The sequence below is a fragment of the Ptychodera flava genome, chromosome 4 (assembly GCF_041260155.1).
Source record: "Ptychodera flava strain L36383 chromosome 4, AS_Pfla_20210202, whole genome shotgun sequence".
In the NCBI taxonomy this organism is placed as follows: Eukaryota; Metazoa; Hemichordata; class Enteropneusta; family Ptychoderidae; genus Ptychodera; species Ptychodera flava.
This window is the reverse complement of record NC_091931.1, coordinates 21,352,983-21,369,035: the sequence shown is the minus strand read 5'-3', so window position 1 is coordinate 21,369,035 and position 16,053 is coordinate 21,352,983. Positions and strand designations below refer to the sequence as shown.

General features: G+C 35.5%; 1 protein-coding gene across 2 annotated transcripts in view; it reads left to right on the top strand.

The window, feature by feature from the left end:
* The window catches only part of LOC139131170 (DCN1-like protein 5), a 30,168-nt gene extending 14,601 nt beyond the window's left edge, over positions 1-15,567 (top strand). For both annotated transcript variants that reach the window (XM_070697140.1, XM_070697141.1), the window contains exons 4-8: positions 9,548-9,796; positions 11,791-11,899; positions 12,294-12,398; positions 13,264-13,366; positions 14,069-15,567. In XM_070697140.1, coding sequence (XP_070553241.1) covers positions 9,548-9,796; positions 11,791-11,899; positions 12,294-12,398; positions 13,264-13,366; positions 14,069-14,118 — 616 coding nt within the window. In that variant the 3' untranslated portion in view covers positions 14,119-15,567. The remainder of the gene's footprint in view (positions 1-9,547; positions 9,797-11,790; positions 11,900-12,293; positions 12,399-13,263; positions 13,367-14,068) is intronic.
* Positions 15,568-16,053: the final 486 nt, after the last annotated feature.

Sequence of the window (16,053 nt, the reverse complement as noted above, 5' to 3'; positions counted from 1 at the left end):
TACCTTTAAGCACACCAAATTAAACTTCAGTCCACGCAGCACAATGCAAATGGTAGAAAATGTAGTTCAGCAGTGTAATGTCATTCAAATTCACAGGTTGGACTGACCATGATTCACTGCGTGACCTACTGAATGTTTAGATGTATATTTTTTGTAAAAAATGTAAATCTTCTCTTGTTTCACCCTGTGTTGACATAAAGGTGTTGTTAGGCCGAAGGTCATGTATCGTCCAATAACACCAAAAGTTATGCATTCCACATCAAAGTTATCAGTCTTTGCGTCCTCTGATACCTAAACTTACTGTATGACGAAACTCCATAGGTTATACAGATGCAGATGTATAATGAGAAATGTTATTTTTGACAGGTTTAATTTTAGTGAGGCCCAGAATCCATTTGTCAACAATAAGAATAACACTGCATATTGTACCAGCGCCGTGTGTTGACAAAGCAGAATTGCAGTTTAACAATCTGGTACATGTACTCTAGGGAGAAGATAGATGAAAGTATTTCCTAGCACAAAAAAAGGAAATGAAAATATTATCAGAAGTCGCAGCTAATGGCCCCTTAGGTGCACAAACAGGATTTATGAGATTAGATGTTGGTGATGATGACCTAACCTGTGTGTACTATGTACCGATAACAAATTACAACATGCATTTTGATATTACACCCTGGTATCTTTTATTGTGGCTGTGCCATAGGCCATCTAGATCGGCACTGTCATCTGACACTGTAACAAGGTTCACCGTTCTGTCTAGGGTCCCGGAAACCTAATCAAATAGCATATTGTAGGCTTTCTGACAAAGTGCATGCTGCACTAACCTTGCTTGAACTCGTCAGCCACTGTGTGCTGTGTACAAAGGAATCTTATATGTCGGTGACTGGATGCTGTTATGAACATGCGATAGTTGTGGCTTGTTTTTAGTTGAGAAGTGGCTTTTACTGTGAAGGATCACTGCACAATGTTCTAGTCAGTCATATTTAGTGTCAGTTTTCATACAAAATTATCATGAATCTATACAAGGCCTATCATTTGCAATTTTCAGCTTTTCAAAATTAGTGTCTTATTACAGTAGTATGGTTAAGTCACGTCCCGCAACAGAAAATTTTAAACTTACACTTTCGTGCAATATTTCCTCAAGGGGACTTTAACCTGTTCACCCTAAACTGCCTGTAAACAGGTCCACACTTGCTACAGATAACAATGGGTTTGGGCAAAACCATGGTGATGAAAGGGTTAAACTGCCTTCTTTCATAATCAAGAATGAAAATTTTGGTTCACTGGGCTATTTTTGGTACAAAAGGAATCAAATTATGTAAATTTACCAGTATTTGAATTCCTTACTGGTGGCTATCCCAATGTTAACAGTATGGGGAAAAATTCAATTTTTCAATCCTCCTTCTGCCAAGTGGTATTTCTTTCTATGGTTTGTCTATGGAGCCTGGTAGAAAGAGGATTAAATTTTCACAAAACAAGATTGTGAAAAAATTTTAGGTGTTCTACAAGCTTAGGAATCAGCAAACACAAGCGGCATACCAGCATACAAAGTGGTGCAATAATTTGAGTCTAAATATCTGTTCATGAGGTATGTACATTCTACCATACAGCAGCAAGTGTGTAAGGTACATGTACCATCACATACATGTGGAAATAAATTTGTGATCTTATTTGTTTTTTGAGTGAACAGTCATCAAGTCCAAATTACATGTGCAACTAGATGACACAGAATTTATTGATTCATAATTCTCCATGCCCAGCAGATATAATAAGAGTAAAATTATTATGTAATTGGTATTACATTGGTACATCTACAACCATACACATTGTCAGATTGCATTCAGATTCTTCAATAGGGCTATTCACAAATTATATTACTGTTCTCTCATTAATATGCAAAAATATTTGTCTGCATTTTTAGATCATACATTTGCAAATTCAGCATGCAAAAATTACGTCTGGGTAGGCAACTGCTCTTGTTACAGTCAGTGAATACTAAAAGACACATTTCAGACTTCAAGCTGCAACAACAGCCATGCATGCAACAATGACAAAATTTGTCGGTATTTCAAGCTGCAGTGTCCGATATTACATGCATACAGCTGTATGTATATTTGTAGCAAACCTTCAACCACAAATGGCGTTATTCCTATCATTTGAGAAGAAGAGCAGAGCTAGCACTACCGGTATATTGAATTGCTGAAAGGTCACAGATTGAAATCTCCAAAAGATTGGAGCTTTTCAGTGTTTGTCACATGGGATTGAACCAGCTTTGAGAAGCTCGTACATCAAACAAGTGTTTATAACAGGCACTGATACCAGCAGACTCTGGTAATTTCTATTCACCAATTCAGATAACAAGTACATATGCATTATGTATGTACATCATACATGAATATTTTACATGTAATACTACATGTACAATACATACACAAACATGTCTCCACAAACATGTAATGTGATATACACCAGTGAGTACTTGAAAATATACCTTTTCTAGTGTGGAGACTTTCAAATACAGGTATGTTTTGATTTTTGGTTTCAGTATGCAGCGTAATGATTTGAAAGGGCATTGCAATCACGAACTCTCTGTGTCAAATAAGTGTGTTTGCAACTGTGTCTTCAGAATACCCAATGAATCTATGTAAACATTCAAAAAAATCTCCAGGCTGCAATTGAAGATTTCCCCTTGCGGCAGCTCTGAATTAAATGATTGAAAATCGTCCCGTTTAATCATGCTGAGAAGACTTCCAATTTATCAGAAATGTAGAGTTGATTCTAAATTCAGTTTTCACTGAAAGCTTTCCTTTCTCTGTGTCTAGCAAGATGTTAGGATCATATTCCTGGACACATGGGAGCCTATGATGATACATTATGTAACTATGACTGTAACGGAAAGCAAGGACACATCTTAATAACTGGGAATTTACATAGCTAAAATTAATTTGCATCGCTTAAACATTTATGGAGATGAGTATCACCAAGTGAGGGGAAGTTAATTTGAATTTCTTGATTAGAAAATTTAATACTGAAGTTTATCCTTGTTTTGAATCAAGTGCAAGTTTGTCAACATTCTCATTCCTGACATTTCAAAATGTGTGAGAAATTGAAGTTGGAAACAACTCTCAATGCAAAGTTATGTCATGTTACAAAAATAAATATTCATCATGTTCAGAGTGTAGATTGGAATGGAACAGATCACGACCCATCAAATTCATGGGAACTTGAGGAAGATTGTTTGAATTGCAAGCTCATCAGAAATTGAGAATATTTTCAACTAGATTCAGTCTAGATGGTAATTCAAAATTTTCCAAACGTTTGGAAGAAAATGAATAACGTCAGTAAAATAATGTAGCACATACATGTACATATATTTACATATATACATACTGATACTACTGTATATAAACATGAACTGAACCCTCTGGCAGAATAATCATGTGGGAAACAACTCAAAATCTCATCATCTTTTAACTTGTGTGTAACAATGGTTTATGTAATGAAGATAGCGGCTTTGCTTGTACAGTGTGTCTACTATGTCATCTACTTCGGTATACACATAGCTACATATGTGAACATACTGCATACACATTTACTAGTATACAGATTTTCTCACAGTTTGCAATGTTATCACCCTATATGATGTAAAAGTTTACAGTCCACTTGGTCCAGAACCAAATCCTTTCAAAAACCAACCTGGCTCAAAATCAAGCTGTTTTTTTCTATTTTATGGCAAGCAAAACAAACAGTGTCATTTATCATAAATTGGGTTGTCAATGTTGAACATGTTTAAAAGTCGTGAAATAATTTTAATGTTCGACTTTGGTTTCCCATCACACTTTACAAGGTGCATGTTTGCTGGAAATAACTTTGTTTTTACTCGCTGACCATAAAGGAAAAAGGAACAGCGTTGCCAAAGTTCTCCTTTTTGGAAAAAAATTATGTACCTGTGTGTTTTTCAATAAAATGAAGAGTACCCATTCTGGCAAGGACCCAGCCATTATTGCCGTTCCACAATCATGAGTTCAAAGTGCACGCATTGTGAATGTTTTCTGTTGTTGCACTGAGAAGCCACCATTGGTGTCTTCCGCAAATTAATGTTTGTTTGTACATTGTGTAAAGAAACCTGGTATGCATGCAACAAAAAGAGGAAGGTCAGCTTATGGTAGGTTTGAGGACAAATTGTTTCATGGGAATAAAATGCCATGTAGGAACTGTTTTGCCAGGATAAAAAAGTGTAGCTGTATTGAAAGACATAAAAAATCTCAACAGAATGGATATGTTTGCCAATGCACTATATGTACTCACAAAAAAACTGATAATATTTTTCAGGTGGACTAATTTTTTCTGTTCAGTTTAGCCAATATACAGTAAGAGTTATGCTGCTGTTGGCATTCCCTAATAAAGTAATCATAATTATATGTTCCAGGAGCAGAAAGCCAGTCGGTTGTTGAGTTCAAGAAAATGACTTGCATTTCAGTTCATTTCGGATTCTCCATCTATCTTACTGACATGTATGTGTTCATGTATACAATCTTATGTCCAAATGTTGTTTGCTGGCAAGAACTCAAAAAGAAAAGCTTGAAAAAGAAACAACGCTACAATTAAATTTCATGTAATCTTTGCAAGATATCTATTTGAAAGACACTTACACAATGCTCTTGCTGACATTTGCATGTTGTTTATCCGTAACGTTTTTACCTTCTCGTGTCTATTTATAGACAGAGAAGGTATTAGAGTTGAAAACCAATATGCTGCTGTCAAGAACTTCCGTCTGTCAAGACTTCCGTCTGTCAAGATCCGTTGACGTCATGCCATTGTGATGGGTCATATCATAAACTGGTGGGGGTGTTCATGGCTCAGGTTGAGGTGTGGGAGAACGATTTTGAGCTGTGACAAAAATCAAAAGGGACTTAGCAGCATAGCCACAGTGTTAAGCCTTTCTCCAAGGTTTCTTAGTTGACTACAATCTATTACAGACTACTGAGCTGACGTTAGGGGTACTCACTTTGTGTTTGCTCACTCTGTGAGCGCTAGTGTTTGGTACTGAGTTGCGTGGATATCCCTCATGGCCTCACGTGATCTGGGCCTGTTGCATAATCTGCAGAGATGATCATATGCCTCCGAGTCTGAAAACTGTCATTGTGTAAGCCTGTCGGCATTTTCCTTGCATTTTTTCTCATTTAATTTTGCAAAATATCGGCGAGTACCTCAATATTTCAAGATAACCCTTTCTTCCCAATCGTTTCCTGGAGTTTCAGAGTCATATGAACGAAAATGAGTGAAAGTTTTAGACAGGAAAATCGGACGTCGGCCATGTTCAACGTTTACAGTACAATCAGAAGTTTACGTGGAGGAATTAACCAACAAACACAAGAGTGTTCATGATGCCCGCCCTCTAGAGGCAGACCCTCCTATATGAAGTACCACATTTGATGCTTGTGGAAAGCTTGACCACACAATGGAGCATTTAAACTTTTAGAAAATGACAAACTGAATAAGAAGGTATTCAGAAAATGTCAAATACTGAGGAAAAGTGCGCAAATATTCAAAATAAACAGGTTAACTGATTGGTCAGCTATAAAAAACAATGAAAATGTTTATGATCAAAAGTTTTTGAGATGCGCACATTTTAACAAATACAGAAATTATTAACATTATAAATATAAGACCAAACTATTTTTTCAGGGATGGGACAGGTTGGAAATGAGGGGTGAGAGACAAAGGCACTCCTATTGCTGCATGTGGATGCAGCCACACCATTTCATTTACAGCATACTTATTCACTGTGTTGTGTTCAAGTTCCATATGTACTGACTGTCATACAAGGATAACATAAGCAAATCAAATCAAATTAGAAAAGGATCAATGCTGTTGTGTGGATTTTGCTGAACATGGCTGATATTTCGCCCTATATATTTGGTATCCAGCAAAGGCATATTTTGATGTAAAGTCAAAATTAACACTACATTGCTGACAATATATTTTACCGTTTCTGCATGAATTTTCTTTTTTAAATTATAGTATATTAGTACTTCAAACACATTAACAGTTATCGTGATGTCAACCCATAATTTTACATCACAAAGACTGTAATTCTGCCAATTTTTTTTGTTTTTCAGTCATTTTATAAATTTTGCACTGCACAAGATGATTGAACAAATTGCAATGTTTGAATTTGTAAACTCAAAGAATAAAAATCCTTTGGTCACAAATTAAATTATTTTTTGAAAAGAAATTTACTCTTAAACACTTTTAGCATATATTCTTTACACGGTCATGTATTTCAAGGAAAATATGCCTATTAAAAACAGTAATTTCTTCACTTTCAATTTTTAGCTCCCATAGCCATATGTATATATGGCAATGGAAGCTATTCTTATAGGCTAGGAAAATGTCTGTATGTATGTATGTCTGTATGTCTGTATGTCTGTACGTCTGTATGTCTGTATGTCTGTATGTCTGTCCGTCAACATCAAAAACTCCAAAACCGCTGTACATTTCATCTTGATATTTGGTGTGTACATGGATGATGGGCTGTAGATGAGATTTTGTTCAAATGAAGTTGTCATTGCCAAAAATATGCAAATTAAGTGAAAAAATGTAAAAACAGTCAAAATTGAAAAAACTCAATAACCACTGAGCAGATTACATGAAAAATTAGCATGTAAGTACTTTGGGCTGACATGAAATGATTGTGCGCATCTTGGGTCAGTATCTTGGACTTGCTATTTTTCATGAATTTTTTTGTAATTTTCTCCCATTTTTGGTCAAAAAATCTCCTGCTCTGAAACCACAAGTCCGATTTATTTGAAACTTGGTATGGAAGTGCATAGGAGTGACCTTTCCCAAATTTGGGCAAATCGTGGTGAAATTTGCATATTTTTAGTTTACACGTCCATAGACTCCAATGTATTAGGCAGATCTCCATAGACTCCCATGTATAAGGCCACAAAAAATAAAAATTTAGTTTCTCATCGTATTCATATTGCAAAAAGGATGCAGTGACACAATTTTTAGTCCCCACAGATGAAGTCGAGTGAGCTTATAGATTGGGTCATGTCCGTCTGTTCGTCCATCCGTGAGTCCATCCGTTTACGCAGATATCTCGGATATTTTGACAAAATGTCATGTGACCTTGATGACCTTTGATCTCAAATATACATATTTGTCCATAACTCAGTAACCACAAGTGCTACCACCCTTCATATATGGTATGATGGGACAGCTTATGACGCCACAAATTGTACCTCATTAATTATGCACATATCTAATTTTGAGCCAGCCAATAGAGCTAGAGGTCTGATTTTTGGTATATAGGGATAACTTAGCAAAACAATTTTTTTGACAAAATGTCATGTGACCTCGGTGACCTTTGACCTCAAATATACATATTTGTCCATAACTCAGTAACCACAAGTGCTACAGCCTTCATGTATGGTATGATGGGACACCTTATGACGCCACATATTGTACCTCATTAATTATGCGCATATCTAATTTTGAGCGAGCCAATAGAGCTAGAGGTCTGATTTTTGGTATATAGGGATAACTTAGCAAAACAATTTTTTTTGACAAAATGTCACGTGACCTCAGTGACCTTTGACCTCAAATATACATATTTGTCCATAACTCAGTAACCACAAGTGCTACAGCCTTCATGTATGGTATGATGGGACACCTTATGACGCCACATATTGTACCTCATTAATTATGCACATATCTAATTTTGAGCGAGCCAATAGAGCTAGAGGTCTGATTTTTGGTATATAGGGATAACTTAGCAATACAATTTTTTGACAAAATGTCACGTGACCTCGGTGACCTTTGACCTCAAATGTACATATTTGTCCATAACTCAGTAACCACAAGTGCTACAGCCTTCATGTATGGTATGATGGGACACCTTATGACGCCACATATTGTACCTCATTACTTATGCGCATATCTAATTTTGAGCGAGCCAATAGAGCTAGAGGTCTGATTTTTGGTATATAGGGATAACTTAGCAATACAATTTTTTTGACAAAATGTCACGTGACCTCAGTGACCTTTGACCTCAAATATACATATTTGTCCATAACTCAGTAACCACAAGTGCTACAGCCTTCATGTTTGGTATGATTGGACACCTTATGACGCCACATACTGTACCTCAATAATTATGTGCATATCTCATTCTGAGCGAGCCAATAGAGCTGGATGTCTGATTTTTGGTATATAGGGATAACTATAGGAGAGAAATTTTTTGACCAAATGTCATGTGATCTCGATGACCTTTTACCTAAAATATATGTTTATGTCAATAAATAAGTAACTACAAGTGCTATGTCCTTTGTATTTAGTAGGATGGGAGACCTTATGACAACACACGCTTTACCTCATTAATTATGTACACATCTAATTCTGGGCAAGGGAATAGAGCTAGAGATCTGATTTTTTGGCATATAGGGATTAATTAGCAATATAATTTTTTTTTTCAAAATGTCATGTGACCTCGATGACCTTTGACCTTGATTATACATATATATGCATATTTCAGTAACCACAAGTTCTATACCCTGCAATTTTGATAGGATATTAGACCTTAAGATGTCACATCTTGTACCTCATTTATAATGCGCATATGTATTTCTTGGCTGGCCAATACTGCTGGAGGTCTGATCTTTTTTCCCGATTTAGAACCATAACTTAGACATGCCTCATGTGTTTCAAATTGGGAACAACGACATAGACCTATGTGCCCATAGATCTCAACATATACACTCCAGTGATACTTCTTAATTTTCCTACCCCATCAAGACTAATACTCCTATTACAAGTGGGGACTATGTCATTGTAAATGACTTGTTGAGTTAATGGTTGTATCACAGTATTCGATATATCTAATTCTGTATTTTTTCCATTTTATATTCTGAATAATTACATTAAACATATTTCACTGTCTCCAGTACATTTCATTTAAGTATTTTCACTTCATGCACTTTATCCCTTTCACACATGTTCAAATATCTGACCAGAGAACAAACACTAAATAGTCCAGGATGGGAGCTACAGTGTCATTGACGCTATTTTTTTTCAATACTATGACAATTATCAGCCATGAGGTTATACAAACACAAGACCAGATAAGCGTTTTTCATCATTTCCACAGGACTCTTTGGAAAATCCATTAAAAACAGTTAAAAGTGACTGGAAATGATCACTTGGTATACATTTAATTTACAGATGCCAGGTTGTGTATTTCACATGCACTCAGGTCAGTAAGGGAGTGTGTCATTACTATTTTGGACTGTTAATTCTTATTTCTGAATTGTTTAACTTTTTTCCACATTGAACTATCTTTAGGCAGTTTATACTGTAGCTTAGAATTTTTTTGATTGATGTATTTAATCATCTTTTGGGTTCTTTTGGTCCATATCCCACCTCATGCCCCTACATCATCAACTATTTACCTACAACTCCATGCCAACAACCAATTACCTGACCTGGCCACACATTAGAGAAGGTACAGCGTCATTGACGGTATTTTTTGTTTGTTTCACAGTTCAAGAAAAAGAGGTGGTGCGTACGACCCTCTGACAGAGCCCTTTTCAAACAAAAGATGTCATATTTGGTTCCAAGAGTACCAAGGGGATGACAACGTCATTGGACCAGAAGGAATGGAAAAATTTTGTGAAGACATCGGTGTGGAGCCTGAAAATGTAGTCATGCTGGTGATAGCTTGGAAGCTGGAAGCCAAACAAATGGGTTTCTTCACGTTAGATGAATGGATTAAAGGCATGACACAGTTACAGTGAGTAATGCTTGTATCTCTGTGTCTATGTCTGTGTCTCTGACTCTGTCTGGCTCTCTTTCTCCCTGTAATACATGTTGCATTACCTTCATAATCCATGATGACTCACTATCTCTCTCCCAATCTCTCTATCCATCTCCGTCTATCTGTCTTACCCACTGTTTCAATGTCTTTTCTATGCACACAACACAGTCTCTCTCTCTCTCTCTCTCTCTCTCTCTCTCTCTCTCTCTCTCTCTCTCTCTCTCTCTCCTCCCTACACAAACAATCACTTGCCAACATGTTCACTTGTGAACTCATCAACAATTTTACCCATGTGAGATGATGGTAGACATAATCAAATCATTTAACCTCAAAAACATACACCATTAGACAGTTTTTAGCTACTATAGACTATAGTCTATAGAAGCTATTGGGATGGGTATCCGTCCGGCGTCAGTCTGTATGTATGTATGTATGTATGTATGTATGTATGTATGTATGTCCGTTTGTGAGGCGTCCGTCCACTCAAATATCTTGAGAACCGCAGTATTTACTGATTTGATATTTGTTGTGCAGATGAAAAATATGATTTCGAGAAACTAATTTTTTTAATTTTTTGATACTGTTGAAAATACGCAAATTAATGCCAAAAAAGGTGTTTTTGGTAAAAAATCTTCTTCTTCATAACCGCTGGTCAGACAGCTTTGTTATTTGGTATACAGGTCCCTAGGGATAACCAAACTTAGATTTGTTCAAATTGTGATGAAATATGCAAATGAGTATTTTTAAGGAATTTTTTTGTCATTTTTGGTCAAAGTTTGACTTACATTGTATGTAATTCTTGTACTGTATAAACCCTATCAATTCACCCAGAAAAAAATAATTAATATGATTTTAAATAATTGAATTAATTAGGAAATCATCAAAGCCAAAATAATTTTAGTGTGGAATTATCAGAAAATACAACTTATTTTTACAGTTCATAGTGAATTGAGGATTAAAACATGTAAAGGCAACTTTCCTGAATCCCAACTTTGATATATTCTGAACCACCATTTATGTTATCTAAAAGAAATTGCTCATAATAGTTTGTCATGATAGGGTGGTCAAATAAATAGAGATAGAGAAAGTTCTAATTCCATTTATGGTTGACTTGGTAAGGATAAAATAAGATTACCTGTTGAGGAAAAAAATAGAGTGGTCAATTAAAAGAGTGGTCAAAGTGATAGGGTTTTTATGGTAAAGCTGGGCTGTATAAAGATTCCTCATGTGCTATTTATAGCAATTATGCAATCTGTGTAAACAGTGCATTGAAAGTGTAACATGATTCCTTATAATGCTTTTGATGACCGTGAACTTCTTAAGTTTCAAACATTTGTCTCTTCAGTGTGCTTTCTCTGAGTACGTACAGTCTCAACTTATTCAACAGAACTTACTTACAATGTTAATTTGAAAGTTAAAATGTGCTTGGTTAATAGGATGAAAATACTGATATTAAAAGATTATATCAGCTCAAGATTCTTTATAACCTGACAGATATGCTGTTTTTTTATGACGTAAATCTTGATTGAAGCAAATCTTGTTTACTTTAATTAGAATGTAATTAATTCTCGTTTATTTGCTATTATAGACTAATATAGTCTGATGAAATATGCAAATATGTATTTTTACAGAATTTTTTCCATTTTTGGTCAGGCCATCCTGAAATGAGCTATCAAAGATATCCACCTTCTTCATCAATACATGTGTCACAAAAGGTTATTGTCTACATAATACAGCAGAGCTCTGTCAACTGTTGAGTCGCTTGTTTTTTTCAAAACCGCTGGTCAGACAGCTTTAATATTTGGTTTACATGTCCCTAGGATGACCTCAGTGAGATAATTTCATACAATCAGGATATACTTAATTTTGTATCCATGTCTATAGTAGCTTCAGGGACTTTGGCCCTATGTTTCTGTTTTCTGTTTTATTAAAGTAGATTGAGATATGAAATGTTTTGCTTTGATTTCCAGAGTTGACTCGGTGACAAAGCTGCAAGCCAAGTTTGAATTTTTACGGTCTCAACTCAATGACCCAGTATTATTTAAACAAATTTATAGATACGCCTATGACTTTGCCAGGGTAAGTCTTGATATTTTGTTCCATTTGCAGTGAAATACATTAACATCAGTCAAAATTAATTACTTATTTTCAGCGGTTAGATATCCCCTTTTAAGTTATTGTGTACCAACCATAGAATGTTGTCAACTTCCATGCTCAAAACTTTGAATTTCATGTGGTTAAATTTATTGGCCAAAAATATTTACATGTAGGACTGCATAATAACAGTGCATATTAGGGAGATTGGGGTTTGTTTGTAGCCAAGCTGAATCTTGCGGCACACATATTTTAACACCAGATATGTGATCAGCTAGATCCTCATACAGAATATATGAATTAAAGACTGAACTGAGCATTGATCTATGTACATAGTTGAATATTTATGAAAACTTTTTAAAATTCTGCTTGTATACAGGATAAAGATCAGCGAAGTATGGACATAGAAACAGCAAAAATTATGTTATCACTACTCTTAGGAAGACAATGGGTGCTATTTTCATCCTTCCATCAATTCCTTGAGGTAAGTATTAACAAACAGTGAATGCTGTGATGTCAAATGGGACTGAAATGTTTTCATTGATATTTTTGTCGCAATATCTTCACAATGTGATATCAAAAGACGCAATAGGAAATTGACACTTGGTTCAAGATCATTTATTGATGATATGCTAAAAAAATTGGTAAATTGGAAATATTGTGAAAGCACAGTCCCTTACAAAAGACTGACTGGCAACTGCAGTATTTCTTTTATATGATGTAACAATAACAAGGATGGAACGCATGAGTGGATTAGAGAAATTACACGGTGAAAGGAGAAGTGGTCAAGTGTGATTTCGATGATGTTCGATGAACATGATGGTGATATTCTCGAACAGATGACATTCCTGAACAGAAAATTGTCATTCGCCAAAATGTACTGGAACAGGTCATATGAAGGTGACCCTATTTGTTTTCATTACCAGTATATCACATGATGTTATTTTTAGACCACAAGTAGGTTGGGGGTTATTACTCAAAGTGTATGTAGCAAGTGGTACATTTCTTTATTGTTTTCACAGTTGCCAGTTGCTCTTTTTTAGGGTCTATGTTGACTGGTTGCAAAAATAAGTTGGTCAAAACTCTGTGTAATGATAAACAGACAGACAGAAAAAAATTATATTTGGTGGCAAAAAAGGAGAGGCATTCAATCATTTCTTGGTGGGCTCCATGGCACTATGCAGGTAGTTTGATGTACTCGTAGGGCGCCCTCTTGTGACAGAAAAGAATGTTCATTTGTTTTGAACCTGATGTGAACTTCAGCATGATAAACAAGGTTACCACAGTCTCACAGATGAAGCCTTTTCCACCTGCAGTTTAAGATTTTATCAACTCTTTTTGATTTGCAGCAATCCAAATACAAGGTTATCAACAAAGACCAGTGGTGCAATATTTTAGAATTCAGTAGAACTATCAACTCGGAGCTTACAAACTATGATGAAGATGGTGCCTGTAAGTACAACTTCTTGTCCTTTGATGTGTTCCCTGTTCTGTGTGCAGGAGGTAAGCTGATCAAGTTTTGATAAACATAGTGTCCATTTTGTGTATCAAAAAATATCAAAAGTTTTGGCTTTATATGTTCCAGAGCATATGTAGAGAGAGGATGATGACAAGATTGTTTCATCTTATGCATTGATTTGCTGAGAAAGCCAGTGTTTTTGCTAGTCATACTCACTATGCTAAATGCAGGTTTTACCTGATTTCAGCAGCAAATTTTTGATTATCCTTTTTTCCACAAACCTCAAAGCAACCTCAAGGAATGACATCAACAGTGAATACTAACAGAACAGAAAAAATATACCCTTTTGATACACTTATGATGAAATGCAATGAAAGATTCTGGTAGAGAGCTAATCGCCCACCACTTAAATACTCTCCAAAGATCATTTCAAAAACCACTGGATGAATGGTATTCTGGTACAAATAACAGAGTTGAATTTGATGAATGTGGGCAAAAAAGTCATTATAGCATGCCTTTAATGAACAACCATGTGGTCAGTCGTTAACACTGAGCAATCCTTGCTCAGGAGGTAAAAAAGCTATTTTTACCTATAGTAGCTTCATATGAATCTTTGGAACCTAGAAGTTCAAGTGGCAAGGTAAATATTTTCATTACTACCTCTCCTAACATTTTGTGTTCTTGGTTTTCCCCAGGGCCAGTTATGCTAGATGAATTTGTGGAATGGCAAAGAGCAAGACCTTAGGGCTCTCCATGTATCAAGGGCTCTCAGTGATAGACCATTAAACATTTCCAAAAAAGCTACAACAACAACAATTTTCGGCGAAAGGGCCAAGTACTTGTCAGTGGTTGACCTAGCATCTTCTCAAGAATGATGATTGACATTTGCCGAGGGACCTGGACGGTACTGGGATCAGACTGATATAAGTCTTTGTGGTAAAAAAACATTAGTTGCAGGGGGTGGTCAATTGAGACTGACCGTCCTGTGGCGATTTTGAGTCAACGGTTTAATAGATTAGAGTTAGATATAAAAAACAAATGAAAACAAATTGAAAGAACAGAAATGAACTTGAGCTTGACCTTTGGATAAAGGGGTTTGCCATCTTCATTTTCAAAGGTGGCGTGGATATTACCCAGAACTCCACTGTTTAAATAGGCAGTGAAATTAGCATACTGTGCCCTGATTTCAGATCCGGAGGAACTCTTATTTTTTTGCTGCATTACAATGTCTTCGTAGTTATTATGATTTTTGTTCGGGTTCAAGCCTTGTTACTTTCTTTCATGGTAAGCAGATGAGAACAGGTGATGGATTGAATTGTTTATTCTGTCAGGAGGCACAGATGAAAGAAATTTTGGCATATCTGTAAGTTTGTTTCACATTTCACAATTGCATAGAACATTTAAAGATCATGGTGGCCCTGTCCTTAACCAGGAAAAAGTATTTTTTTCCTGAATTTTTTTGTAATATCAGCATTCCTTTTTTTTATAATTTTCCAAACTTAATATGTAAATTGTTTATTGTCTGTCTAACTGACTGAAGCTTATTGAATATTTTCAAAAGTAATTCTTTGATCCGCTGAGAAAAGGTAATTTTTGTTCTCGTGTGTACATGTTATATTGAATGCAAAGAGATTGAATTTTTTTGCTATGTATATATAATATACAAAGAAAAGTGAATGGATTTGAAATCACAAATGAAATTGCTATGTGATCCCACATGCTTTCCACTCAACTTGGTTAGTTTTCAATATACTTTGTGAGTTAAATTTCTCTCAGGCAGATTCCAACGTCAGTTGTTCCATAAAATAGGTCAAAGAACAAAATATAAAGAAATATGAATTTACATCGCATTCAGAATGAAACATTTATTTATGTTGTAGCAATATATTAATTATTATCAGGTCCCCTTCATTTTTAGGAAAAATTTTTTGTTGTTGGGATTATGTATTTAAGAGGATCCCAGAATGTACTCAAAGTGTTAATTTCAAAAAAGACGTCGTTTTCAAGTGCTATGAATAATTGCCTCACCAGCCACTTTGTTGTAATATCACAAAAGTAAATGTTTACTTTAGATTACGGCAGTAATATCACAGGTAACTATAAGTCAGATTCAGAAACAGCTGTGTACAGAAAGTTTATGTTTTGTCAGTTTTTGTTTTTATAAATTAAAAAAACCAACAGACGTGTCGAAGGATGTGTGAATTTTGGCGTAAAATTTTGTCATTCCCCATCCCCATCCCAACCTCCAACTAAAGTCCTTGGTATCGTGGGCAGCGTCCTGTTTCATGTTTGAAACTCTTCTACCTTCTGGGACAATCTCAGATTATTGCAGGAGTTTAAATTTGAAAGTGAAATTCAGTTTATTTATGTATGTCAGGCTGAATTGGAGTAAGTGAGCTCTGCCTTTTGCTTTTGTATTGGTGACCACAAAAATATAATGAAAGGTAAACTTGCAAGCAACATCTACACCTGAGGCTATTGTTATCCATCAAATGTCATCACAGCATGAAAGAAAAAGACCAAAAAACAGGATATACCGGTAGTTTGAATGTAGGAACCATTTCATACCAACCTGACAAAATACAAGTTGCAAAACTACACAATCCTGTAAACCACAGCATGAGAACTGTAGAAATGGAAGACAATATTAAGAAACGTTATGGCCTAATTTTATGGTAAA